Source organism: Narcine bancroftii, chromosome 11 (genome assembly GCF_036971445.1).
Source record: "Narcine bancroftii isolate sNarBan1 chromosome 11, sNarBan1.hap1, whole genome shotgun sequence".
Classification (NCBI taxonomy): Eukaryota; Metazoa; Chordata; class Chondrichthyes; order Torpediniformes; family Narcinidae; genus Narcine; species Narcine bancroftii.
In genome coordinates, this window is record NC_091479.1 from 106,038,768 (window position 1) to 106,066,660 (window position 27,893).

Here is a 27,893-nt window from a genome sequence, read left to right on the forward strand (position 1 = left end):
ATGAGGGCAGATTTGACAGAGATAAACAAAATTATGATGAGTACAGGAAAAAGGTCTCGGTGCCACAAGACTCGCAGGTCAGGAACAACTGCTCCCCCTCCACCATCAGACTCCTCAACAACAAACTCAATCAGGGACTTGTTTAAGGACTTGGACTTTTACACTGTATTGATTTTTTTAATTCTCTCTGTATTGCAGTCTGTTTACATTTCTTTTATTTTTTTATATGTATACGCTGTGTACACATTTCTTTGCACTACATAGGTGGTCATTCTTGCCTGCATAAATCTCAGGGTTGTATGTGTTGTCATTAATGTACCCTGACAATAAATCGGAATCGGAGTAAATAGAAGCCAGCTTTTTTTCCACTGAAGTTGGGAGAGATTTAAAATGAGAAGTCATGGGTTAAAGTTTAAAGGGAATATGAGAGGGAACTTCATGCAGAGAGTTGGGGGAGTGTGGAACAAGCTGAATTGGTCAATGAAGGCTCTAGTTTGACATTTAAAAAAAATCTGCACAGCTACACAGATGGAAGAGGTGTGGAGGGATGTGATCTGGGTGCAGGTCATTGGGACGAGGCAGAATAATAGGACCTATTTCTGTGTTGCAATGTTCTGTGGTCTGTCAAGGTAGTGATTATCCATCTCTTCCTCCATCTTGGCTCCTGAAAATTAATGTTTTCTCTCTTTCCCAGTTCTGATGAAGGCCTTGAAGCACAGAGGTTGCCTGACCTAATTACCCGGATTACCATCTGAAGTGCTCAGATGGGCCATCAATTAGCTGGTTGCTTTCTGTGCCTGATGCTGTTCTTGCTGCCATGACCATTGGTTGTCATATTACAGTTCCAGGCCAATCTTGTACAGCAGGAATGAAGGTATTCAAGACATAGAGCCTTGGGCTTACTGAGGCTGGAGCTGAGACCCTGGCCTGAGCATCCCTTGGTTTGTGAAGAAGAACTTGCTTTGGAGATTCTGATTAACAAATACTTGCCCATTGTCCCAGAGATGTGCAGATTAGTATGGAGAGAGAACCCGCCTGAGACCAAATCTAATGAGGTTCTGAAGCCTGGCCATCACACCCTGATAATCACTCAGGAGGAGAGAATCAAAATAGCTAGAGCAAACTCACTGTATAGGTAATATGTCAAATAGAAACCAGTAAATCACACCTTTTTTTTTAATTAACTGTTTTAGAAGTGACGTACAGATTTGTTACCACATTTCAGTGGAATATTCTCTCCAAAAATTCTTGTTGATTACTTTGCTGTGAACGTAGAGAGGTTTCATGGGAGAATTTCTACCCATGATGCTCTCTGACCTGCCGAGTTTCCCCAGAAATTCTTTGTTTGCTTGAGATTCCCACATTTGCAGCTTTTGTGTTTCTCTGTTGCACAGCAGCTTTCCCAGGATGTTTCTGGGGAATTTCTTGGGGAGACTTAATTGATTGTAAAGTTATGGGAGGCAGGGACTGAATGAACAGGAGGACCATTTACTTAGGCAGAGAGCTCAATAACTAAGGAGCATGAATTGATGGAAGGATTAGATGGGAGCTGGGAAAAGAACTTCGCCTAAAGAGTGCGACACTCTGGAATAGTGGTGGAGAGAAGTTCATTTAAAAAGTACCTGAATAAGTGCAGGAAGTGCCAACACCTGAGAACTGGCAGGTAGGAGGGAACTCACTAGCAGACAAAGGCTACTGTCCCTCCCAGCTCTACCTTTCTGATTCTGTAAAATCACTGCTCTGTTCATTCCCCTGCAATGTTCACTTCTTTCTGTTTCAGGTGCAGACCCTCTGCTGGCATCCATTTGAAGCACAGACTCTTCTCTCTGGATCGTTTGATAAGTGAGACATGATGTTAGAAACTTATTCCATTTTGTAAATTGTCATCTTCAGCGTTTGAAGACGCATATTTCTCTTCTAGTGTGATAATGCTTCATTTTCATAATTCTCATCTGTTCAAACCTTTGTGCCACCTCAGAGCTCACCATCTCCAGTCTCCTCCCTTTGCTGACTTTAGGCTTGTGTGGATCTCTGCTTGCATTCATCCAACTTTTGGCAGGAGGCCTTCATAACCTTGCTGTGAACTAAGGAATTCATGTTTAAATTATGACATTTTTAACCTTCCAACAAATCTTGTCTTTGGCATATTAATAATGAAATGATGACTGAATTGAGATGCTTGCTGTGTGTTGGCTGTTGGATAATTGGCCAAACTATGTCCATGCATGGACCTCGTGGCCTTGATGGATAGCTCTGTCAGGAGGGTGGTCCTGATTGTGATGTGTCAGTAGTGGATACTGTCTTTGGTGGTCCTGGAGTAGTTTATGGTTCAGGTGATGTGTGGAGATTCAAGAGTCTGATAGTTGGAGAAAGCCTGTAGGTATTTCAACGAGAGAGTTCTGGATGTAGGGAAGGGCGGGTACCGAGGGAGAGTGGATGCGGGGCAGTACCGAGGGAGAGTGGATGCGGGGCGGTACCGAGGGAGAGTGGATGCGGGGCGGTACCGAGGGAGAGTGGATGCGGGGCGGTTCCGAGGGAGAGTGGATGCGGGCCGGTACCGAGGGAGAGTGGATGCGGGGCGGTTCCGAGGGAGAGTGGATGCGGGGCGGTACCGAGGGAGAGTGGATGCGGGGCGGTACCGAGGGAGAGTGGATGCGGGGCGGTACCGAGGGAGAGTGGATGCGGGGCGGTTCCGAGGGAGAGTGGATGCGGGGCGGTACCGAGGGAGAGTGGATGCGGGCCGGTACCGAGGGAGAGTGGATGCGGGGCGGTTCCGAGGGAGAGTGGATGCGGGGCGGTACCGAGGGAGAGTGGATGCGGGGCGGTACCGAGGGAGAGTGGATGCGGGGCGGTACCGAGGGAGAGTGGATGCGGGGCGGTACCGAAGGAGAGTGGATGCGGGGCGGTACCGAGGGAGAGTGGATTAGGGAAGGGGTATTAGTAGTGGGGGAGTGCTACATTGTCAGATGTTAAACTAGGTTTCCAACTTGCCTCTCACAGAACTTTCCAAAGGATGTGGGGTTTCTTCATGGTGTCCTATGGCCTCTCAGACACATTACTAAACTGACTGTCTGACCATTAGTACATCAATGTTGTGCCGACCTATATATCCCAGCCAAAAAAAAACTGAACCTTTCCTGCCTTGTAACCCTCTATTTTCCTTTCATCCACATGCGCCTCTAAGAGTCTCTTAAATCTCACTGTCCACCCATCAATACATCTCTCCCTCGGTACCGCCCTGCATCCGGCTCCCTACCACCACCCCGACAATGCATTCCAGACACCCACTACTCTCTGGGTAAAAAAAAAAAATTATCCCCGATGTCTTCACTAAACATCCCTCCCTTCACTTCTACGCATGTCTTTTGGTGTTTGCTACTCCTTCCCTGGGAAACAGGCGCTGGCCATCCACCCTATCTATACGCCTCTCATAATCTTCACTCAAAGAGGAAAGTCCCATTCCTGCTAACCTTGCCTCATAATACACATTTCCCATTCCAGGCAACATCTTGGTAAATCTCCTCTGCACCCTCTCCACAGCTTCCATATCTTTCCTGTAATGAGGACCAGAACTGAACACAATACTCTTAAGAATGATCTCACCAGAGAGTTGTAGAGTTGCAACATGACCTTTACTCTTGAGAAGTACTTTGGTTGTGAAAACTATGCCTCAACACACTAGTAATTTGATTGCATTTAATTTGCATCAGAATATCTTGAGCCCATGTTCAAGCAGTGTTCTTTCCAAGATCTCTACCAGCTCACATGGGAATATAGTTAATTTGCAGGTGGGTAGGTAACTGTGTCTGCCTGTCCCACATCGGACTTGTCAGCCACAAACGAGCCTGCAGCTGACGTGGACATTACCCCTCCATTAATCTTCGTCCGCGAAGCCAAGCCAAAGAAAAAGAAAAGAAAGGTAGATTACAGGGGCATGCTGAGTGTATCTCACCTCAACCCATTCCACTCACACAGGTGTACAGTGCAGCAAAACCCCACCCCTGAATATCTTGCCCACCTGAATTTGCTGCATAGTGTAGCTGTGATCAAAGAGAGTCCTCTCGTTGTACCATTGATACAGCAGTTTGTGTTTTCTTGGCTATCACTAGGTCTGTTGTTGTGTATGACTGTCGGAATCCAAAGGAGAATCATCGCAGCTGGAGGTTTGCTGGTGAAGTTGAGCGAGTGGTGTGGGATCATTTTTCACCTTGTAACTTCTTGGTAAGTTTTGTTCTGGGTGTAGGGCAAGAGATATTTGGCTGTGATGGAAGGTTAGCGGGTTGCTGGGACCAAATGGTGGGGAGTTTTTACATGTGGTTCGTGACTCTAACCCTTATCCTCATGGTGCTATCAGCAGTAATACCTTTCCCTGCACTCCCAGGTCAGCACAGAAGACGGCTTTGTGTATTGCTTGGATGCTCGGTCAGAGAAACCACTTTTCACACTCAAAGCTCATAATGGAGAAGTAACAGGTAAGAATCCCCTGCAAGTGTGTATTTGGTGTGTCTGAATGAATGTGTGTGAGAGAAAGAGAGAGTATGTATGGGTGAGTATGTGTGACAATTCAGAAAAACAATCCCAGCTCCCTGTCCACTTTTTGAGTTTAAGTCTAGTCTGAATTTGGAAACTGCAGTCCAAAGAAAAAGATGTTTCCATGTCACAGCTTCAAGGGCTGGCAGCGAAATATTGGGTATTCCTGGTGCTGCTCCCTGCACCACCCACACCCTGATCTGACATAGGTCACTCATCATCTCACTGAAGGACAGAATGGTCTTGGCCCCTGTGTATTCCATTTGCCTACATGTGAGCAGCATTAATACGTCCGTCTGAACAATCTTTCTTCAGGTCTGGCGCTCAGCAGCCAGGTCAAAGGCTGCTTGGTGACATCATCTTCTGATAAACAAGTGAAGATATGGAATATTTTGGGGAATAAACCAAGCCTGGTACATTCGCGATATATGAATATGGTAAGGAAAAGGAAATGGTCACGTTGGGGTTCATTGTGGTGCGCTGGTGACCCCTCTTCCACCCTTCAGACTTGTTCATTTGCCACAGGCTGTGTTGTTGATGAATTGTCTGTGTTTTACCTCATGGCTCAGCAGTGAGTTACTTCAAATTACAATGCAAACCTCCATTTATATAGTGCCTTTAAGGTGGAAAATTGTCCCAGCAGTTTCACATGGTGGTCTGACACAAAAACATATCAAGAGATATTCAGATAGCTTACCAAGAGTTCCATCAAAGTGGGAGATTTCAGACGGTTGTACCAGTACAATCGGTGATATACCGCTGATACTGTCAGCGAAGGTGCCAAAGTGGTCAGGGAGTGGGGGATGCAAGCTTGTATCAGAGGGTGTATGTCAGCATTTGTCTATATGTATGTTGGTTTTTCTGTAAAGAAATGAAAACAGGAGCACCACGTACATCTGTGTAATGTGAACGAAGTTGTTTTTGATGCTCAATAAATATATTTTGGAAAAAAAAGAGGGAGATTTCAAGGAGAAACTTTAAAAAAGAGGTAAAGTGGTAGGTATGTTGAGGAGAAATTTTCCAGTTATGACACCACTTGTGGAGCTAATGGGAATGGTCAGAATTAGAGGATAATTGAGATGGAGGCAGTTAGGAACATTGGGAGGCATTTAAAAATTAGAATTTAAATCAGGAATTTGCTTAATCAGGCAGTGTGGGTAAGTGGACAGAGAGGGGATGTGGACAGAGAGCGGATGTGGACAGAGAGGGGATGTGGACAGAGAGGGGATGTGGACAGAGAGGGGATGTGGACAGAGAGGGGATGTGGACAGAGAGGGGATGTGGACAGAGAGGGGATGTGGACAGAGAGGGGATGTGGACAGAGAGGGGATGTGGACAGAGAGGGGATGTGGACAGAGAGGGGATGTGGACAGAGAGGGGATGTGGACAGAGAGGGGATGTGGACAGAGAGGGGATGTGGACAGAGAGGGGATTGTGGGTCAGTGGGGACGGAGGGGATGGGAGACTGGATCTTGGGGACGTGAGCAGTGAGGGCTTGGATGTCTTTCTAACATTCGCAGAAAATGGAGCTCCTGGTTGCTGCTGTACCCCTGGATCAGGGCATAATGGAAGTTACAGGAATAGGACATTTGTTTGGTGCTCTTGAATCCCAAATTAAAATTAAAAATTTTAAATTTAGACATCACGGTAACAAGCCCTTTCAGATCAAGAGTCTATGCCGCCCAACTGCACCCAATTAACCAACAACCCCTGATACGTTTGAACAGTGGGAGTAAACTGGAGCTCCCAGAGAAACTCACAAAGACATGGGGTAAAAGTACAAAATCCTTACAGACAGCGCTGGATTTGAACCCCAACCCCAGTCATTGGCGCTGTAACACCATTGTGCTAACCGCTATGCCAACCATGCTGTCCAGAAGTCCTAACTGGTCTGTGTTTGTTTTCAGGGTGTTGTGTTCTGTTCAGCCTGTTGCCCAGATGAACCGTTCATCTACTGTTTTGGGGGACAAAAGGGAGGTCTCCGCACCTGGGATATAAGCAATGTCTCTGCAGGTAATAGTCTACTCTCAGTTCATTGAGTTTCACAGCACTTATACAAGCCCTTCAGCCCAACTTGTTCATGTTGACCAAGAAACATCTACGTTAGTCTCATTTACCTGCATTTGGCCAATAAGCCTTTCCTATCCATGGATGTTGTAATTCTCCCCACCTCCACCACTTCCCTTGGATGCTCATCACTGACTCACCTCCCTCTGTGTGGAAAAAGTTGCCCCTGAGCTCCCCTTTAGAGCTTTCCTGTTTAAGCAAATGGACAACTGGCAAGTGGGAGGCTTTTAAAGTAAAAGAGTGCCAGCGTGTTCCTTTTAGAGTGGAGAATGGGATTAAGGATCCCTGGTTGATGAGAGATATTTGAGGCTACGATGAGGAAAATGTCAGATACAGGCAGCTTGGATCAAGCAAATCCTTTGAAGAGAATAAGGGATATAGGAGTATACCTGAGAAGCATATCAGTAAAGCAAAAGGGATCATGGGATATCCTTGGCTGATAGGTAATGAGAATCCAAAAAGATTCTATAAATTAAGAGTGAAAGGTAACTAGGGAAGGAATGGGTCCTCTCGAAGACCAGTGAGGTGATCTGTGGATGAAGATCAGTGAGGCCTTGAATGAAATCTCCTTCCCTGTATTGAGCGTGGAGGTGGTCATGGAAGGTAGTGGTATTCTGAAGCATGTTGAGTTGTTGGCAGTCAAGCTGAATAAATGTAGATAAATACCTGGGCCTGAGTGTATCCGAGGATGTAGTTGGAAGCTATGGGAGAAATTGCTGGGCCATTGCCAGATATTTCTGCATCTTCCATGAAGGAACAGTGTTGTTTGTTTATTTAACAAGGGCTTCAAAGACAAGGTTGGGAATTTCAGGCCAATGAGCCAGACAGGTTGTGGGAAGGTGACTGGAGGGGTTCTGAGGGACTGGATCTACTTGCATTTGAAAAGGCAAGGACAGATTTAAGGGCACATTAAGGCTGTGCACGTGAAATTGTGTCTCGTGAATTTGAGTTAATGAAGAGGCACCAAGAAGGTTGACGAGGGCAGAGTGGTGAATGTTGTTTACACAAACCTTAGCAAAGCTGATGTCCATGTCCTGCATGGTAGGCTGTTCTGAAAGGTCAGATCACATGGGGTCCAGGGTGAGTTGGCCAATTGGATATGAAATTGGCCAACTGGAATCAGAGAGTGGTAGTGGAAAGTTATTCAGGCTGGAGGCCTCTGACCAGTGGTGTGCCACAGGGATGGATACTAGATCCAATGATTAGTTTGGGGATTACCCTAACACTGGTGGGTAATGGGTAGTGATGAAAGTTGTCTAAGGCTACGACAGGTACAAGATCACCTGGAAAAGAGGCCAAAGGAATGGCAGGAGAAATTTAACTCCGACAAGTATAAAGAGGTACATTTTGGGAAGTTATTCCTGGCGGGACTTGACTTGCACAGTAAATGGTAGGGCCCTTGAGAGTGTTGGTAGAACAGAGATTTAGAAATAGTCTGAAAGTGGGGAGACAGTTCAGCAGGATGGAGAAGAATGCATGTAACATACTTGCCTTCACTGGTTAAGTAATGAGTACAAGATGAGGGAGTCATATCATAGCTGTACAAGACATTGGGGAGACTGCACTTTAAATATTGAATACAGCTCTGCTCGCCATTCTGTGAGAAGGATGTGATTAAGTTAGAGAAGGTGCAGGAAAAGTTCACAGGTCTCGGGGTGGGGGGGGGGCTTGAGTTAGAAGGGAAGGCTGAATAACTGTCCCTGGAGCAGAGGAGGCTGTGGAGTGAGCTTGCAGAGATTTAAAATATCAGGATAGGCAGAGATAAGGAAGGGAAGGGGAGTCTAAAACCAGAAGGCACAGATTTAAGATGAGAAAGATTTAAGGGGTACAGAAAAGCTTTAAAAAAACCACCATAATGCTGGAGGTACTCAACTGGTCTTTAAGCATCCATAGGAGACAAAAATATATTGCCATCATTTCGGGCTGAGCCCTTCAAGGAATAAACAGAATGAGCCCAGAAGCAGGAAATCTCAGAACGCCTCTGAATTCAGACAGTGCTGGTTGTGGAAAGAATCTAGACCAACGAAAGGCGTTATTTGGATATGATAAGAGACAGGTAAGAATTTATCATGTTTGTGTGAAAGGAGGTGGAGTGGAAAGACGACAGGGGAAGGAAGTGAGGGGGTGGAGGAGTCAATGTTAATGCCATCTGGTTGGAGGGTGCCAAGACTAAAGATGAGGTGTTGTTCATCCAATTTACAGGTGGTCTCAGTTTGGCAGTACACGAGACCACGGACAGACATGTCGGCAAGGGAATGGGGTGGGGAATTAAAATGGGTGGCCACTGGGAGATCCACGCTATTGTGGCAGACAGAGCTGAGGTGCTCAACAAAGTGATCGTTCAGACTCTCCAATGTAGAAGAGACCACAACGGGAACACCGGATGCAGTGGACGACCCCTGCAGATTGACAAGTGAAATGTTAATTCACTTGAAAGGTCCGTTTTGGGCTGAGGGAGGAGGTGTGAGTGCAAATAGAGCATCACAGGGGTAGGTGCCAAAGAGACGATTGGTGGGAAGGGAGGAGTGGACAAGGGAGTCAAGGAGGGAGCGGTCCTTGTGGAAGGCAGAGAGAGGAATAGAGTCTAGTGGTGAGATCATGGAGTAGGTGACAGAAATGGCGGAGGAGGATGTGTTGAGACTGGTGGGGTGGTGGGTGAGGATGAGGAATCCTGTCCTTTTTGGGGCGGTGGGGGCCAGGGCAAATGTGTGGGTAATGGAGAATATACACACGAGTTGATGGTGGTAGAGGGAAAGCCACATTGTTTGAAGAAGAAGGGCATCTCTGATGATCTGCATGGAAGTCCTCATCATATGAAATGAGCTGCCAGATGAACTGGCAGAGGCAGGGACAGTTACAAAGTTTAAGACATTTGAGCATGTATGTGGACAGGAAAGGCTGAGAGGGATATGGGTCTTATACAGCTAAGTTAGGCTGAAGAGCCTGTTTCCATGCTGTTTCACTCTAAAAACTCAATGACTCTCATATCGGGAAAGGACAGTGAGCATTTGCCTTACCTGTGGTCCTCAGCATTTTATAAGCCTCTATAAGGATACTCTTCAGCATCCTATGTTCCAGTCTATCCTAAGCCCTCCAATCCCAGATGAATGACATCCTTACTGTTGTTAGACCTCCAGGACTGCACATAGTAGACCAAAGGTCTCACCAAAGTCTTGTACAGATGTAACAAGCTTTAAGTGCTGGAGGCAAGTGGCTGTACATCTTCTTCATTACAGTGTCGACTGTGCCCCGAACTCTGTTCTGATAAGCTCTCCAGAGCCTTGACCCAACATCCCAAGATACATCATCTCACACTGTCTGAGTTAAATTCCATCTGCTATTCCTTTGCCAGCATTCCCAGTTAATCTGGATGCTGTTCTAATCTTAGACAACGTTCTTCATTCTCCGCCAATGTTGATACCATCAGCAGACTAGGCTTCCCAAATGTATGGAGCTGACTTCCTGCCTGTCACAATATTCGTCAGTCCTTTGACAGGACTGGGGGAATCAGTGAAGATAATTCATTTAAAATTGTTACATGTAATTGAGTGAGTAGTGAATGTTCCATCCTGGGAGTGGGTGAAAGGGAAATTGTGCAAGTATCTGAGGACAGTTGGGGAGATGGCAAATGAGGTTTCAAGTGTTGGAGAGAGTGTTAGCAAAATCTGTTTTACAAACTGATTCTAAACCAACATTTTTTTTGGAAGCTGCAGATCATGAAAATGGGAGAGATGGGGCTAGGAACGACAGACAGAGCATGTTAAAATCACATTAAATCAAGAGAAAGTGTTTCAGAAAGCTTGATGGGTAAGAAAGGCCATGGAACAGTTTGAAGAGATGCAGTAATATTTTTCTCACAGCATGTGGTTATGATCTAGAAACCAATTCAATGCAAACCTTTAACAAGGAATTGGCAGGAATATGGGGAAAGAGCAGATGAAGTGGATGAACTCAATGATCTCAAATAACCAGTGGAGGTCGGATGTACAGAGAAGCCTGCATCATTTTCTGATTCTATAGTATTGAAGGAAATCCATGTTTAGAAACAAAAAGGGCGATTTGAATACGGTTCAAGATAGATTTCACACCTGCAAAGTGTCCATTTCCAATCACTTTCTGAGAATGGTGGCTGAATTGCAGTATTCAGAGTTTGAATGTATTTGGTGAACTTGGTGTAACCCAGACTCCAGGCACCTTGTATTGAAAATTTGTAGGTCATTTCAGAAAGATGTATTTATTAAATTGGCACAAAGTGTATTTCCCTGTGCAGGTGCTTCTGTTCAGTTCAACTTTAGCACTGTTAGTCTCTGAATCAAGAAATCACTCCCTCTTTTTTAGTGAAAACCTCACTATACTTGAAGTGAGCAAAGTGTTTCATTATTCTTGAGTTTCACTCACCTAAGTCTAACCATGTTTATCCTTTGTGTTGCATTGCAGTGAACACCACCTTTGCTTCTTGCAAGCGATCGCAGGTTGCTGTGCCCTGGAGCTCATCAGCTGTTGATTCTGTGGCTTGCAGTGCAAATGACGTCGCAATGGTGCCCCAGCTTCAATGACAGACTGAAGCCTCATATCAACCTTTCCACAACTCTCTGTTGGAGAAAGAAAATTATGAATATGAATTATTTTGTTTAATTCCAGTCAATAAAGTAGGTATTTCATGCAATAAAATGCGACCCTGCATATCCCTGTGCAATCTGCAGTTTCACATCTTGGGGGGAGAAAAGTGAATTCAACACTTTGTATCAGAACCACAGCCATCATGGCAGTTCTGTCTGGAAGATGAAGGGGCAGGTCGTGAGAAGGAAACGGAGAAGCTGTAGAGAGACTTGGATTCAGAGAAAGGGCAAAGAATTGGCAAGTGAAATACGATGTTGAAAGTGTATGGCCACACTCTGGCTGAAGGAATAGACGGGCAGACTATTATTTGGATGGGGAGAAAATTCAAAATTGGGAGGTGCAAAGGGACTTGGGAGTCCTCTCACAGGACACCCTAAAGGTTGACCTCCATTTTGAGTTGGTGGTGAAGGTGGCAAATGCAAAGTTAGCCTTCATATCTGAGGAATACAAGTGCAGGGATGTGATGTTGAGGCTTTCTATGCCCTGGTGAAGCCTCACTTGGGAGTATGGGGTACAGTTTTGGGCTCCTTATTGAAGGACCATTGGAGAGGGTTCAGAAAAGATTCATAAGAATGATTCCTGGGATTATCATCTAAAGAATGTTTGACAGCTCTTGGCGTTCAGAAGAATGAGGGGGGACCTCATAGAAGCATTTTGAATGTTAAAAGGACTGGATAGGATAGATGACAAGTGATTAGTAAAGGGTATTATAGTAAGAAAGGAGGAAATGGACTCAGTTGGGGTAGTTAAGTGCTCCAATTGTGGGATGTGGGAAGTCAGAGACTGCACAGCTGTTCCTGATGACTACACCTGCAAAAGGTGGATCCAATTGCATAGAATGAGTGACCGTGTTAGGGAGCTTGAGCTGCAATTGGATGAACTGAGGATCATAAGGGAAGCAGAGGCAGTGATAGAGAGGAGTTACAGGGAGACAGTCACCCCTAGAAGGCAGGAGTCAGGGAATTGGGTGAATGTGAGGAAAGGAGGGAGAGCGCCAGTGCAGAGTACCCCTGTGGAAGTGCCCCTCAGCAACATGTATTCAGCTTTGGATACTGTTGGGGGGAACAGCCTATCAGGGACAAGTCGTGGGGGTCAGGTCTCTGGCACAGGGGCGGCCCCTGAGGTTCAGAAGGGAAAGAAGGATAAGAACAGGATTCTTGTAGTTGGGGACTCATTAGTCAGAGGGACAGATAGGAGGTTTGTGGGAAGAGATCGGGGGTCCAGGTTGGTATGTTGCCTCCCTGGTGCCAGGGTCAGGGATATCTCTGATCGAGTTCATAGCATTCTGCAAGGGGAAGGAGAACAGCCAGAAGTCGTGGTCCATGTGGGAACCAATGACTTAGTTAGAAGTGGGGATGAGGTCCTGAAACAGGATTATGTAGAATTAGGTAGGAAGTTAAAAAACAGGACCTCCAAGGTGGTAATCTCTGGATTGCTGCCCGTGCCATGAGCTAGTGAGGGTAGAAATAGGAGGATGTGGAGGATGAATGCGTGGCTAAAGAGATGGTGCAGGGGGCAAGGGATAAGATTTCTGGATCATTGGGATCTCTTCTGGGGAAGGTCGGACCTGTACAAGAGGGACAGACTCCACTTGAACTGGAGGGGGACCAATGTGCTGGCAAGTAGATTTGCTAGAGCTGTGGGGGTAGTTTAAACTAGTTTGGCAGGGGGGTGGGGAACAGAGGGTGAGAGCAGTGTCCAGTGAGTATGGCCACCTAGCTAGGAATAAAAAAGATAAGAAAGGTAGGATGGAGATTAGGGTAGAAGGTAGAAAAGAGAATAGATGTGAGGGTCATTCTCTGAGATGCATATATTTTAATGCAAGAAGCATAGTGAACAAGGTAGATGAGCTGAGAGCATGAATAGATACTTGGGGTCACGATATTGTGGCAATTAGTGAGACCTGGCTACAGGAGGGGCAGGACTGGCAACTTAATGTTCCGGGATACATTTGTTTTAGATGTGATAGATCAGGGGGTAAAAAAGGAGTTGCTCTGCTTGTTAGGGAGGACATTACTGCCTTGAGGTGGCAGGATGGTATGGAGGGATCGACCAGTGAGGCTGTTTGGGTGGAGGAGGCAAGAGGGTGCTAATAGGGGTGTATTACAGACCACCAAATGGGCCAAGGGAATTAGAGGAACAAATTTGTAGGGAGATAACGAATATGTGTGAAAATCATAGGGTAGGGATCATGGGAGATTTTAACTTCCCACACATACGGTTAGAGGGCTGGATGGGCTGGAGTTCGTTAAATGTGTTCAGGATTGTTTTCTAAATCAGTTAGTAGAAGAACCAACTCGGGATGGTGTAATACTGGATCTCCTGTTAGGGAACAAGCTAGGTCAGGTAGCAGACATTAATGTTGGAGAACCAATTGGGTCTAGTGACCATAATTCTGTTAGTTTTAGGGTAGTTTTAAGGAAGAGCAAGGAGAGGCCTAAAGTTGAGGTTCTGGATTGGAAAAGAGCAAATTTCGTAGGAATAAGAAGAGATTTGGGGAGTATTGAGTGGGACAGGATATTTTCAGGTAAGGATGTTAATGAAAAATGGAGGATATTCGAAAAAGAAATTTTGAGGGTACAGAGTAGTTATGTCCCAGTCAGGATCAAAGGAAAGGCTGGAAGTCATAGGGAGGCTTGGTTTTCGAGGAATATTGGAAATTTGGTTAGGAGAAAAAGGGAGGTGTACAAGAGGTATAAAGAGCAGGGAGCTGAGAAGTTGAAGGAGGACTACAAGGAGTGTAGAAGGAATCTTAAGAAAAATTAGAAAGGCCAAAAAAAGGCATGAAGAGGCTTTGGCTGACAGAGTAGAAATAAATCCAAAGGGTTTCTATAAGTACATTAAAAGTAAAAGATTAGTGAGAGATAAAATTGGACCCCTTGTAGATAGCGAGGGTAGGCTGAGTGAGAAGTCTGAGGAAATGGGGGAAATTTTAAATGATTTCTTTGCCTCGGTATTCACTAGGGAAAAAAATGTTGAACCAGTTGAAGTAAAGAAAAATAGTGGGGAGGTCATGAAGCATATAAGGATAACCGAGGAGGTAGTGATGGCTGGGTTAAAAAAGATAAAGGTGGATAAATCTCCCGGACCGGACAAAATATTCCCTAGGACACTCAGGGAGGCTAGTGGACAATTAGTGCGGGCCATTAACAGATATTTAGGATGTCACTGGCCACGGGGGTGGTACCAAAGGATTGGAGGGTGGCGCATGTGGTTCCTCTGTTTAAGAAAGGGTCCAAATGCAAACCTGGGAATTATAGGCCTGTAAGTCTGACGTCTGTGGTGGGCAAGTTGATGGAAAGTGTTCTGAGGGATGCTATTTACAAATTTTTGGAGGTACAAGGATTGATAGGGAGTAATCAGCATGGTTTTGTCAGGGGTAGATCATGCTTGACAAACCTGATTGAGTTCTTCGAGGGGGTTTCAAAAAAGGTTGATGAAGGGAAAGCTGTGGTTGTTGTCTATTTGGACTTTAGTAAAGCTTTTGACAAAGTTCCCCACAGGAGGTTAGGAAAAAAGGTGGAGGCATTAGGTATAAATAAGGAGGTAGTGAAATGGATTCAGCAGTGGTTGGATGGGAGGTGTCAGAGAGTAGTGGTAAAAAATTGTTTGTCCAATTGGAGGCCGGTGACTAGTGGAGTTCCTCAGGGTTCGGTCCTGGGTCCTCTATTATTTGTTATATATATTAACGATCTGGATGTAGGGGTAGAGAATTGGATAAGCAAGTTTGCGGATGACACAAAGATTGGTGGTGTTGTAGACAGTGAGGTAGATTACTGTAGATTAAAAGGTGATTTAGGAAGGCTGGAGGTGTGGGCTGAGAAATGGCTGATGGAATTTAATACAGAGAAATGTGAGGTGCTGCATTTTGGAAAGGCAAATTTAAATAGGTCATATACATTGAATGGTAGACAATTGAGGAGTGCAGAGCAACAAAGGGATTTAGGAGTTATGGTAAATAGTACCCTCAAGGCTGATACTCAGGTAGATGGTGTGGTGAAGAAGGCATTTGGAATGTTGGCCTTCATAAATCGGAGTATTGAATTCAAGAGTAGGGAGGTTATGATGAAATTGTACAAGGCATTGGTGAGGCCAAATTTGGAGTACTGTGTACAGTTTTGGTCACCAAATTATAGGAAAGATATAAACAAAATAGAGAGAGTGCAGAGAAGGTTCACGAGAATGTTGACAAGATTTCAGGGTCTGAGTTACAGGGAAAGGTTGTGCAGACAGGGGCTTTTTTCTCTGGAGAGTAGAAGATTGAGAGGGGACTTGATAGAGGTGTTTAAGATTTTAAAAGGGACAGACAGTAAATGTGGATAGGCTTTTTCAATTAAGAAAGGGGGAGATTCAAACTAGAGGACATAGTTTAAGATTGAAGGGGGAAAATTATAAGGGGAACATGAGGGGAAATTTCTTTACGCAGAGGGTGGTGGGGATGTGGAATTAGCTTCCGGCAGACGTGGTCGAGGCGGGATCATTGGTTACATTTAAGGAAAGACTGGATCGTTACATGGATAGGAGGGGACTAGAGGGGTATGGACCGTGTGCTGGTCAGTGGGACTAGGAGGGTGGGGATTTGCTACGGCATGGACTAGTAGGGCCGAACTGGCCTGTTCTGTGCTGTAAGTGGTTATATGTGGCAAAGTTGTTTCCTGTGGTGGGGGTGTCTCGGACAAGGTGGCACAATGTCAGGATTGAAGGGCGTCCATTTAACAGAGATGTGGAGGAATTTCTTTAGCAAGGGAGTGATGAACCTCTGGAATTTCCTACCATGGGCAGCTATGGAGGCCAGGTCATTGGGTGTATTTAAGGCATAGATCTGTAGGTATCAAAAGTTAAGGGAGAAGGCAAGGGAGTGAGACTGAATGGTAGAATGGATCAGCTCATGATGGAATGGCAAACTTGATGGGCCAAATGGCCCATTTCTGCTATATCTTATAGAGGACATCAACAGCAGCAGGTTCTCCAAATAATGTCATACTGTCCTTGGAAAGGTATTGCTGTACCTTTGAGGAATCCAATTTGTGAATTCACTCCACAGTATCATCATTGGGCTGTAGTTGTTTGACAAAATGACCTTACCTTCTCAAGGGTTGAAGTTCAGGTTTATTGTCATGTACTGAGGTACAGCAAATAATCCAGCTAGTGTAGTGCAGAGTTACAGAAGGAGTAGAGAGCAAAGGCATTTCTGGGTGGGAGATGCACCCTGGCCTTGCCAGCAACATTCTGGTTCCCATAAATAATGCAAACGTACAGCTCTCCACGTTCCAAGTGCAGTCATGAGTTGTATTACAGACACGTTCAGTGTATTTCTTTTCATCTTGCATTTCATAGAACATTACAGCACAATACAGGCCCTTCTGCCCTTGATGTTGTGCCGACCTATATATTCCTACCAAAAAAAGTACTAAACCCTCCCTACCCCATAACCCTCTATTTTTCTTCCATCCATGTGCCTGTCTAAGAGTCTCTTATATGTCCCTAATGTTTCAGTCTCCACCACCACCCCTGCCAAGGCATTCCAGGCACCTACAACTCTCTGTGTATATAAAAAAAATCCTGACAAACCCCTAAACTTCTCTCACTTAATACACATATCCTCTGGTGTTTGCTATTCCTGCCCTGGGAAAAAAGTGCTGGCTGTTCACCTTATCTGTGTCTTAGAATCTTGTAGATCTCTTAAGTCCAAGCTCTCTAACCTTGCCTCATAGGACTTATTTTCCAATCCAGGCAAGATCCTGGTAAATCTCTACACCCTCTCCATGGCTTCCACATCCTTCCTGTAATGAGGTGACCAGAACTGAACACAATATTACATGTCATCTCACACGTGATTTGCCACATGACCTTATCAACCTGTGCAGTGACCTTGAGGGATGCATGGATTTGGACTCCAAGGCCCTTCTCTACATCCACACTCCTAAGTAACCAACCATTAACCCTGTACTCAGCCTTCTTGTTTGTCCTTCCAAAATGCATCACCTCACTGGATTGAACTCCATCTCCCACTGTTCCACCCATCTCTACATCCAGTCTATATCATGTTGTAACCTGCAACAACCACAGAATGCTACAGCACAGAAACAGACCCCTTCGGCCCTTCTAGTCTGTACCGAACCATTTTTTTGCCTAGTCCCACTGACCTGCATCCAGTCCATAGCCTTCCATACCCCTCCCTTCCATGTACCTGTCTGAATTCCTCTTAAATGTTAAAATTGAGCCCACCTTTAGCACTGAATTAGAATTTAACTTCAACATTTGTCTTGCATTAAAAAAATGGCATTAACTGAAATGTAGATGTTGGGGGAAAATGGGCAATTTTCTTAAGAGCTTGGACATTTCCTGGATCATGTGATCATGAAATATAAACAGCACGGTAACAGGCCATTTGGCCCACATCTGCACCAAACATAATGACCGATTTAACCCGAAACTACTTGCACCTGAAACATCTTCTCTGTTTTCTGCATCCAAGCAGTGTCAAAGCCTGGATGTTCTGCAGCTGGGCAGGTCAGCTTTCCCACCGCCTACCTCCACAGGCAATTCTGGATCCAAGGGGATCACCACATTACCAACAACACGTAGGAAGACCAGGTCTCGCAATAGCAGGCCAGCCCCAGGAAGGTGACAGGACCACGTGAAATCAGCCCATGCACAGCTCCAGAGGTTCATCAGCTCCAGTCTGACAGCACAGAAACTGGCCCACAGTTCAACCCTGAAAGGAGATTTGGCCATACGTATTTTTTTTTTTAATGACATTGGCTACTTTTCCAGGGCAGCAGAAATGTAAACAGAGGTGAGGAAGGAGTCTGTGTGACGTTCTGTATGGTCTGCACTGCGTTCACAACTCTCTGCACTTACTTGAGGTCTTGGGCAAAACAGTTCCTGTCCCATGCTGTGATACATCAGGACAGCATCCTTATGATGCTTCCAACAACTTTAATGGAAAATTGATGATCCCTGCATTTTTTACAGTGTTTCATCTCCCATGTTCTTGCCCATTCATTTGGCCTCTCAATGTCCCCAAAAAGCATCTCCACATCTTCCTCGCAGCCCACACTGGCACCTTATGTCTACAAGATTATGATAGACATAAAGTAGACAACCAACACCTTTTTCCCAGGGCAGGAGTAGCAAATACAAGAGCACATCTGTACAAAATGAAGGGAGGAAAGTTTAAAGGGTTGTTTGGACGTCCGCCAACATTTTTCCAAACCTTGATGAAGGGCTCAAGCCTGAAACATTGGTTATGTATCTTACCTTTGCTAGATATAGTATACTTTTTGACCTGCTGAGTTTCTCCAGCTTTTTGTTTTTACTTCAACCACAGTGTCTGCAGATTTTTGTGTTTTACCTGTTTCGTGACCAGGTCTTGACCCAACGTGAAGGTGTATATTGCAGTCCTTCAGAGAGTGCAGAGACACACTGGAGTTGTATTGTACCAGGACACAACATGTTCAGGGATGAGAGAGAATGGTGCTGAGGCACAGGATGGAGGTGCTCACAAGAAGTGTTGTGGAGAGGTGGGCTGCCTGCAACGAATGTATGTCTGCGGGCAGTGGAAAGGTCCTCATTAGTCCACTGCACTGCTCCCCCGTGTGCATTTACCCAGTGCAGCGCTCCTTCGCCATGGCAATGTCGGGCCCCCGTGAACCTGCCGTCGCCATGGGAACGACGGGCCCCCGTGAACCTACCGTCGCCATGGGAACGACGGGCCCCCGTGAACCTACCGTCGCCATGGGAACAGCGGGCGGAGCAGCGGGATGGAGCTGAAGCAGGTAAGCCCCGTTCCCCCGGATCGTGTCAGGGCCTCGGGCTGCCCCTGAGTCCCGGGGCCCAGAGCCCACAGATTACCCCAGGGTGTGCCCGGCCGGACCGGTGGGGGGGGGGTGTGAGGGGCTGGGTGGGGGTCTGTGTTGTGAGGAGATGGGGGGGGTCTGTGTTGTGAGGAGATGGGTGGGGGTCTGTGTTGTGAGTAGATGGGTGGGGGTCTGTGGTGTGAGGAGATGGGTGGGGGTCTGTGTTGTGAGGAGATGGGCGGGGGTCTGTGTTGTGAGGAGATGGGTGGGGGTCTGTGGTGTGAGGAGATGGGGGGGGTCTGTGTTGTGAGGAGATGGGTGGGGGTCTGTGTTGTGAGTAGATGGGTGGGGGTCTGTGGTGTGAGGAGATGGGTGGGGGTCTGTGTTGTGAGGAGATGGGCGGGGGTCTGTGTTGTGAGGAGATGGGTGGGGGTCTGTGGTGTGAGGAGATGGGTGGGGGTCTGTGGTGTGAGGAGATGGGTGGGGGTCTGTGGTGTGAGGAGATGGGTGGGGGTCTGTGGTGTGAGGAGATGGGTGGGGGTCTGTGGTGTGAGGAGATGGGTGGGGGTCTGTGGTGTGAGGTGATGGGTGGGGGTCTGTGGTGTGAGGTGATGGGTGGGGTTCTGTGTTGTGAGGTGATGGGTGGGGGTCTGTGTTGTGAGGAGATGGCTGGGGGTCTGTGTTGTGAGGAGATGGCTGGGGGTCTGTGTTGTGAGGAGATGGCTGGGGGTCTGTGTTGTGAGATGGCTGGGGGTCTGTGGTGTGAGGGGCTGGGTGGGGGGTCTGCGTTAAGCGAGGAGATGGGTGGGGGTCTGTGTTGTGAGGAGATGGGTGGGGGTCTGTGGTGTGAGGAGATGGGGGGGGTCTGTGTTGTGAGGAGATGGGTGGGGGTCTGTGGTGTGAGGAGATGGGTGGGGGTCTGTGGTGTGAGGAGATGGGTGGGGGTCTGTGGTGTGAGGAGATGGGTGGGGGTCTGTGGTGTGAGGTGATGGGTGGGGGTCTGTGGTGTGAGGTGATGGGTGGGGGTCTGTGTTGTGAGGTGATGGGTGGGGGTCTGTGTTGTGAGGAGATGGCTGGGGGTCTGTGTTGTGAGGAGATGGCTGGGGGTCTGTGGTGTGAGGGGCTGGGTGGGGGGTCTGCGTTAAGCGAGGAGATGGGTGGGGGTCTGTGTTGTGAGGAGATGGGGGGGGTCTGTGTTGTGAGGAGATGGGTGGGGGTCTGTGGTGTGAGGAGATGGGTGGGGGTCTGTGGTGTGAGGAGATGGGTGGGGGTCTGTGGTGTGAGGAGATGGGTGGGGGTCTGTGTTGTGAGGAGATGACTGGGGGTCTGTGGTGTGAGGAGATGGGTGGGGGTCTGTGGTGTGAGGAGATGGGTGGGGGTGTGTGGTGTGAGGTGATGGGTGGGGGTCTGTGGTGTGAGGTGATGGGTGGGGTTCTGTGTTGTGAGGTGATGGGTGGGGGTCTGTGTTGTGAGGAGATGGCTGGGGGTCTGTGTTGTGAGGAGATGGCTGGGGGTCTGTGTTGTGAGGAGATGGCTGGGGGTCTGTGTTGTGAGGAGATGGCTGGGGGTCTGTGGTGTGAGGGGCTGGGTGGGGGGTCTGCGTTAAGCGAGGAGATGGGTGGGGGTCTGTGTTGTGAGGAGATGGGTGGGGGTCTGTGGTGTGAGGAGATGGGTGGGGGTCTGTGGTGTGAGGAGATGGGGGGGGTCTGTGTTGTGAGGAGATGGGTGGGGGTCTGTGGTGTGAGGAGATGGGTGGGGGTCTGTGGTGTGAGGAGATGGGTGGGGGTCTGTGGTGTGAGGAGATGGGTGGGGGTCTGTGGTGTGAGGTGATGGGTGGGGGTCTGTGTTGTGAGGTGATGGCTGGGGGTCTGTGTTGTGAGGAGATGGCTGGGGGTCTGTGGTGTGAGGGGCTGGGTGGGGGGTCTGCGTTAAGCGAGGAGATGGGTGGGGGTCTGTGTTGTGAGGAGATGGGGGGGGTCTGTGTTGTGAGGAGATGGGTGGGGGTCTGTGGTGTGAGGAGATGGGTGGGGGTCTGTGGTGTGAGGAGATGGGTGGGGGTCTGTGGTGTGAGGAGATGGGTGGGGGTCTGTGTTGTGAGGAGATGGCTGGGGGTCTGTGGTGTGAGGAGATGGGTGGGGGTCTGTGGTGTGAGGTGATGGGTGGGGGTCTGTGGTGTGAGGTGATGGGTGGGGGTCTGTGTTGTGAGGTGATGGGTGGGGGTCTGTGTTGTGAGGAGATGGGGGGGGTCTGTGTTGTGAGGAGATGGGTGGGGGTCTGTGGTGTGAGGAGATGGGTGGGGGTCTGTGGTGTGAGGAGATGGGTGGGGGTCTGTGGTGTGAGGAGATGGGTGGGGGTCTGTGGTGTGAGGAGATGGGTGGGGGTCTGTGGTGTGAGGAGATGGGTGGGGGTCTGTGGTGTGAGGTGATGGGTGGGGGTCTGTGGTGTGAGGTGATGGGTGGGGGTCTGTGTTGTGAGGTGATGGGTGGGGGTCTGTGTTGTGAGGAGATGGCTGGGGGTCTGTGGTGTGAGGGGCTGGGTGGGGGGTCTGCGTTAAGCGAGGAGATGGGTGGGGGTCTGTGTTGTGAGGAGATGGGGGGGGTCTGTGTTGTGAGGAGATAGGTGGGGGTCTGTGTTGTGAGGAGATGGGTGGGGGTCTGTGTTGTGAGGAGATGGGTGGGGGTCTGTGTTGTGAGGAGATGGGTGGGGGTCTGTGGTGTGAGGAGATGGGTGGGGGTCTGTGGTGTGAGGAGATGGGTGGGGGTCTGTGGTGTGAGGAGATGGGTGGGGGTCTGTGTTGTGAGGAGATGGCTGGGGGTCTGTGGTGTGAGGAGATGGGTGGGGGTCTGTGGTGTGAGGTGATGGGTGGGGGTCTGTGGTGTGAGGTGATGGGTGGGGGTCTGTGTTGTGAGGTGATGGGTGGGGGTCTGTGTTGTGAGGAGATGGCTGGTGGTCTGTGTTGTGAGGAGATGGCTGGGGGTCTGTGGTGTGAGGAGATGGGTGGGGGTCTGTGGTGTGAGGTGATGGGTGGGGGTCTGTGTTGTGAGGAGATGGGGGGGTCTGTGTTGTGAGGAGATGGGTGGGGGTCTGTGGTGTGAGGAGATGGGTGGGGGTCTGTGGTGTGAGGAGATGGGTGGGGGTCTGTGGTGTGAGGAGATGGGTGGGGGTCTGTGGTGTGAGGTGATGGGTGGAGGTCTGTGTTGTGAGGTGATGGGTGGGGGTCTGTGTTGTGAGGAGATGGCTGGGGGTCTGTGTTGTGAGGAGATGGCTGGGGGTCTGTGGTGTGAGGGGCTGGGTGGGGGGTCTGCGTTAAGCGAGGAGATGGGTGGGGGTCTGTGTTGTGAGGAGATGGGGGGGGTCTGTGTTGTGAGGAGATGGGTGGGGGTCTGTGGTGTGAGGAGATGGGTGGGGATCTGTGGTGTGAGGAGATGGGTGGGGGTCTGTGGTGTGAGGAGATGGGTGGGGGTCTGTGGTGTGAGGTGATGGGTGGGGGTCTGTGGTGTGAGGTGATGGGTGGGGGTCTGTGTTGTGAGGTGATGGGTGGGGGTCTGTGTTGTGAGGTGATGGGTGGGGGTCTGTGTTGTGAGGAGATGGCTGGGGGTCTGTGTTGTGAGGAGATGGCTGGGGGTCTGGTGTGAGGGGCTGGGTGGGGGGTCTGCGTTAAGCGAGGAGATGGGTGGGGGTCTGTGGTGTGAGGTGATGGGTGGGGGTCTGTGTTGTGAGGTGATGGGTGGGGGTCTGTGTTGTGAGGAGATGGGGGGGGTCTGTGTTGTGAGGAGATGGGTGGGGGTCTGTGGTGTGAGGAGATGGGTGGGGGTCTGTGGTGTGAGGAGATGGGTGGGGGTCTGTGGTGTGAGGAGATGGGTGGGGGTCTGTGGTGTGAGGAGATGGGTGGGGGTCTGTGGTGTGAGGAGATGGGTGGGGGTCTGTGGTGTGAGGTGATGGGTGGGGGTCTGTGGTGTGAGGTGATGGGTGGGGGTCTGTGGTGTGAGGTGATGGGTGGGGGTCTGTGTTGTGAGGAGATGGCTGGGGGTCTGTGTTGTGAGGAGATGGCTGGGGGTCTGTGGTGTGAGGGGCTGGGTGGTGGGTCTGCGTTAAGCGAGGAGATGGGTGGGGGTCTGTGTTATGAGGAGATGGGGGGGTCTGTGTTGTGAGGAGATGGGTGGGGGTCTGTGGTGTGAGGAGATGGGTGGGGGTCTGTGGTGTGAGGAGATGGGTGGGGGTCTGTGGTGTGAGGAGATGGGTGGGGGTCTGTGGTGTGAGGAGATGGGTGGGGGTCTGTGGTGTGAGGAGATGGGTGGGGGTCTGTGGTGTGTGGTGATGGGTGGGGGTCTGTGGTGTGAGGTGATGGGTGGGGATCTGTGGTGTGAGGTGATGGGTGGGGGTCTGTGTGGAGAGGAGATGGCTGGGGGTCTGTGTGGAGAGGAGATGGCTGGGGGTCTGTGTGGTGAGGAGATGGCTGGGGGTCTGTGTGGTGAGGAGATGGCTGGGGGTCTGTGTGGTGAGGAGATGGCTGGGGGTCTGTGTGGTGAGGAGATGGCTGGGGGTCTGTGTGGTGAGGAGATGGCTGGGGGTCTGTGTGGTGAGGAGATGGCTGGGGGTCTGTGTGGTGAGGAGATGGCTGGGGGTCTGTGTGGTGAGGAGATGGCTGGGGGTCTGTGTGGTGAGGAGATGGCTGGGGGTCTGTGTGGTGAGGAGATGGCTGGGGGTCTGTGTGGTGAGGAGATGGCTGGGGGTCTGTGTGGTGAGGAGATGGCTGGGGGTCTGTGTGGTGAGGAGATGGCTGGGGGTCTGTGTGGTGAGGAGATGGCTGGGGGTCTGTGTGGTGAGGAGATGGCTGGGGGTCTGTGTGGTGAGGAGATGGCTGGGGGTCTGTGTGGTGAGGAGATGGCTGGGGGTCTGTGTGGTGAGGAGATGGCTGGGGGTCTGTGTGGTGAGGAGATGGCTGGGGGTCTGTGTGGTGAGGAGATGGCTGGGGGTCTGTGTGGTGAGGAGATGGCTGGGGGTCTGTGTGGTGAGGAGATGGCTGGGGGTCTGTGTGGTGAGGAGATGGCTGGGGGTCTGTGTGGTGAGGAGATGGCTGGGGGTCTGTGTGGTGAGGAGATGGCTGGGGGTCTGTGTGGTGAGGAGATGGCTGGGGGTCTGTGTGGTGAGGAGATGGCTGGGGGTCTGTGTGGTGAGGAGATGGCTGGGGGTCTGTGTGGTGAGGAGATGGCTGGGGGTCTGTGTGGTGAGGAGATGGCTGGGGGTCTGTGTGGTGAGGAGATGGCTGGGGGTCTGTGTGGTGAGGAGATGGCTGGGGGTCTGTGTGGTGAGGAGATGGCTGGGGGTCTGTGTGGTGTGGAGATGGGTGGGGTTTTGTGTTGAGAGTGTGTAGGTAGGTTGGGTGGGTGGGTTTGGGACTGTGTTGTGAGGAGATGGGTGGGGTTCTGTATTGAGTGTGTGAGGCATGTCGGCGCCCAGTATGGACTTGGGATGAATGCCCAGATGTGAAACAGTGGAGAACAGGAATGTTCCCAGGGTGTGGGTGTCTGTATTCCTGAGAGGGCACCCAGTCAGTGGGACATGGACACTGTTCCCTCTAAGCTGTGGGCATGTGTGCGCTCACACATTGGGCAGCCAGCAGACAAAGAAAATTCATGTGCGCACAAAAGGTAAGTTCCCCAAAATAATATAGTATGAATAATTATGCTGCATAGAATACAATCATCCTTGTATTATATTAACACAGGCTAATACCGTTTTATCAGCGTTCAGTTAGCACCTGTTCTTGTCATAAGGAAAAATGTGCACAAGTTAGGGTTTTGCACACATAGGCGACTAAAAATTGGAAGTGGTGCATGTAGACATTCAGCACAGTAACAGGCCCTCTGGCCACCAGCTTGTGCTGCTCAATCACACCCAATTAACCTACAACCCCTGGTATGTTTTGAACAGTGGGAGGAAACCAGAGCCCACAGTGAAATCCCACGCAGACACAGGGAAAATGTACAAACACCTCAATGACAGTGCCGAATGCAAACCCAGGACACTGGTGCTGTAATAGCGTTGCGCTAACCATGCTGCTCACCTCAAATTGGTTGAGGGCTTGAGTACGAAATTACCAACATCTTACCACAATGGATAAAGGATCTTGGTGGGACCGTACCCAAGACTGGGTACATCCCAATAAATTTTCACTGCACTTTCCATTGGCACCACACCTTTCCTTGTGTGGCTGTCAAGATTGTACACAGTTCTCTCAGTGCACACTAACCAATTCAACATGATATTCCAACTCCTATACTCAATGCCTCAGCCTATGAAGATACTTACCAAACACCTCTTCGTTCCCCCATCTACCTGTGTCACCACTGTCAAGTACCTGTGGCCATATCCCAACATTTCCGTGTGCATCAAGCTACACCATTTACTGTACCATTTTTCCCCAACTTTCCAACTGATCTATATCCCTCTGGCAAGGCAGCTGAGCAGAGTCCAGGACAAGAGGGCACAACTTCAAGATTGAAAGGTGTCTGCTTAGAACAAAGATGCCAAAGATCTTTTACAGCCAGAGGGTGGTAAATCTGTGGAATTTGTTGCCACTGGTGGTTGTGGAGGCAGTCATTGGGTGTATTTAAGGCACAGATTGATTAGCCAGGGCATCGAAGGTTATGGGGAGAAGCTGGCCAGTGGGGCAATGGATCAGCTCATGATTGAACGGTGGGGCAAACTCAAATGGCTGAGTAGCCTATTTCTGCTCCTATGTCTTATCAGGAATAGCAAGTAATGGGCAGATGACAGACAGATAGGAAAATTAGTTTGTCATTGTAAATTCTCACGTGCGTGGGCAATACTAGTGGATATCTGTTTAAGATGAGTGGAGGAACGTTTAGGGGAGATGTCAGAAGTAGGTTTTCACTCAGACAGTAGTGGATGCCTTGAATGCATCGTGGGGGGTGTTGTTGGAAGCTGGTACAAGATTTGGGTAGGCACATGGATGTAAGAAAAGTGGAGAGTTATGGCCTGTGAGGTTGGAAAGGGTTAGGTGGATGGTGGAGTAGGTGTGTATGTTGTTATAACATTGTGGGCCAAAGGGTCCATATTGTGATTTACTGTTTAACGATCAGTGTTAATTTCCTTAAATATATTCAAGAAGGAGTTGAATATTGTTCTTCTGGATAAAGAGACCAAGGTGTATGGAAAGAAGGCAGGAACAGAATATAGAAGTTGGATGATATGTCACTATCCCATTGAATGGTAGATTTGTTGGGATGGGCTGAATGATCTTCTCCTGGTTCTGTGCTCAGGATATTGCATTGCTGTTGATGACTTGCACCTTCCATACCTTTAAGGAGGGCTCAGGCCTGCAATTTCAATTATATACCTTGACCTCCTATGTGCGCTGCAAGATCTGCTGAGTTCCTCCAGCATTTCTGTGATTTGACTACAATCACAGTGTCCACAGACTTTCATGTTTCACTTGCATTACTGTTTTGTCAATCACACTGAGAAGGGCAACTTTTCCTTTCTCACTCAATCAGATTCATATGTATTATGCAATTCCTTTGCCACTCAGTCCTTATGTGACTCATACGTTCACTCTATCCTTGTCTGTCCCATTCCTTTAATGTTGTACATAAATGATTTGGATTATGGAATATATGTCTTTGTGTTTAAGTAAACAGATGATACCAAAATATGTGGTAGGGGAGGTGGTGCTGAGAAGACTGAAAAGAAAGACTTGGCTAGATTAGGAGAACGGACGAAGAGGTGGCAGATGAAATACAATGTTGGAAGGTATACGGTCATGAACTTTGGTAGAAGAACTAGATGAACAAACTATTATTTAGATGGGGAGAAAATTGAAAATTCCAAGGTACAAAGGGATTTGGGAGTCCTCATACAGGATAGTCTAAATTTGACCTCCAGGTTGAGTTGGCAAATGCAATGTTGGTATTCATTTCAAGAGGGTAAGCATACAAGAACAGTGAGATAATGTTGAGACTCTATAAAGCACTGGTGAGACCTCTATGTATAGTTTTGGGTGTCATATTTGAGAAAAGACGTACTGGCATTGGAGAGGGTTAATTTACTAGAATGATATCAGGAATGAAAGGGTTAGTTTATAAGGAACAATTGTCAGCTTTTGGACTGTACTTGTTTTAGTTCAAAAGGATAAGGGGGACCTCAGAGGCTTTTCGAATGCTGAAAGGCTTGGACAGAGTAGATGTGACAAGGACGTTTCCCTGGTGGGGGAGTCTAGGACAAGAGGGCATAACTTCAGGATAAAAAGGCATCAATTTAAAACGGACATGGAAAAATTTATTTAGTCAGAAGGTCATGAGTCTGTGGAATTTGTTGCCACAAGCGGCTGTGAAAGTGAGATCATTGGATGTATTTAAGGCAGAGATTGACAGGTATTTGATTAGTCAGGGCATCTAAGATTACAGGGAGAAAGCCAGGGAGTGGGGCTGGATCAGCTTATGATTAGAAGGGTGGAGCAGACTCAATGGTCCAATGAACTTTCTTCTGGTCCTAGATCTTGTGATCCTTGGGCACCTGGTAGTGACCTGCCTCCTGATCTTTGACCAATCTCTCTAAATGCAGATGCTGTTGCCATTTGTGTTGGCTCTCTTGATCAGGTACGAGTATGGATTACCACAACACCCCCCGGACCATATGAAGGCTTTGCTCAGATGCCTGCCTGTAATTGTTCTCATAACTCGGATCCTGGAGAGCCAGAATGGGAATGACTTCTCGCTCAGGCTGGGGGCAGGCATGGGCTTTGCTGCCGCAGGTGAGCCACCAGAAATTAGCAGGTAGTTGGTAATCCAGCACTCTCTACTCCTTACTGCTTGTTCCACCTCCCTCCCTCCCTCCCTCAGCTCTCCAAGG

At 48.6% G+C, this 27,893-nt stretch overlaps 2 protein-coding genes and 1 long non-coding RNA gene across 9 annotated transcripts in view; 2 read left to right on the top strand and 1 right to left on the bottom strand.

Annotated features, from left to right (window-relative positions):
- pwp1 (PWP1 homolog, endonuclein) overlaps positions 1 to 11,268 on the top strand; it is a 47,702-nt gene extending 36,434 nt beyond the window's left edge. For 2 of the 3 annotated variants that reach the window (XM_069904516.1, XM_069904518.1), the window contains 6 exons: positions 1,781 to 1,842; positions 4,110 to 4,221; positions 4,382 to 4,472; positions 4,846 to 4,967; positions 6,438 to 6,543; positions 11,035 to 11,268. In XM_069904516.1, the coding sequence (XP_069760617.1) occupies positions 1,781 to 1,842; positions 4,110 to 4,221; positions 4,382 to 4,472; positions 4,846 to 4,967; positions 6,438 to 6,543; positions 11,035 to 11,153 (612 nt within the window). In that variant the 3' untranslated portion in view covers positions 11,154 to 11,268. Of the gene's footprint in view, positions 1 to 1,780; positions 1,843 to 4,109; positions 4,222 to 4,381; positions 4,473 to 4,845; positions 4,968 to 6,437; positions 6,544 to 10,304; positions 10,405 to 11,034 lie in introns of all 3 variants that reach the window. The other variant, XM_069904517.1, reaches the window with a different exon arrangement.
- LOC138746299 (uncharacterized) lies at positions 10,813 to 18,898 on the bottom strand. Its single transcript, XR_011346850.1, has 2 exons — positions 18,575 to 18,898; positions 10,813 to 11,189 (listed from the first exon to the last, which is right to left on the bottom strand). It is a non-coding gene; the product is annotated as an uncharacterized lncRNA (long non-coding RNA).
- A 6-nt stretch (positions 18,899 to 18,904) lies between these two features.
- The window catches only part of LOC138746297 (lysoplasmalogenase TMEM86A-like), a 150,082-nt gene continuing 141,093 nt past the window's right edge, over positions 18,905 to 27,893 (top strand). For 3 of the 5 annotated variants that reach the window (XR_011346849.1, XM_069904524.1, XM_069904523.1), the window contains exons 1-2: positions 18,906 to 18,998; positions 27,606 to 27,795. Coding sequence is in view for 4 of the 5 variants with exons in the window: in XM_069904524.1 (XP_069760625.1) it covers positions 18,984 to 18,998; positions 27,606 to 27,795 (205 nt within the window). In the remaining variant the exon portion in view is untranslated. Of the gene's footprint in view, positions 18,999 to 27,605; positions 27,796 to 27,893 lie in introns of all 5 variants that reach the window. The other 2 variants (XM_069904522.1, XM_069904521.1) reach the window with 2 other exon arrangements.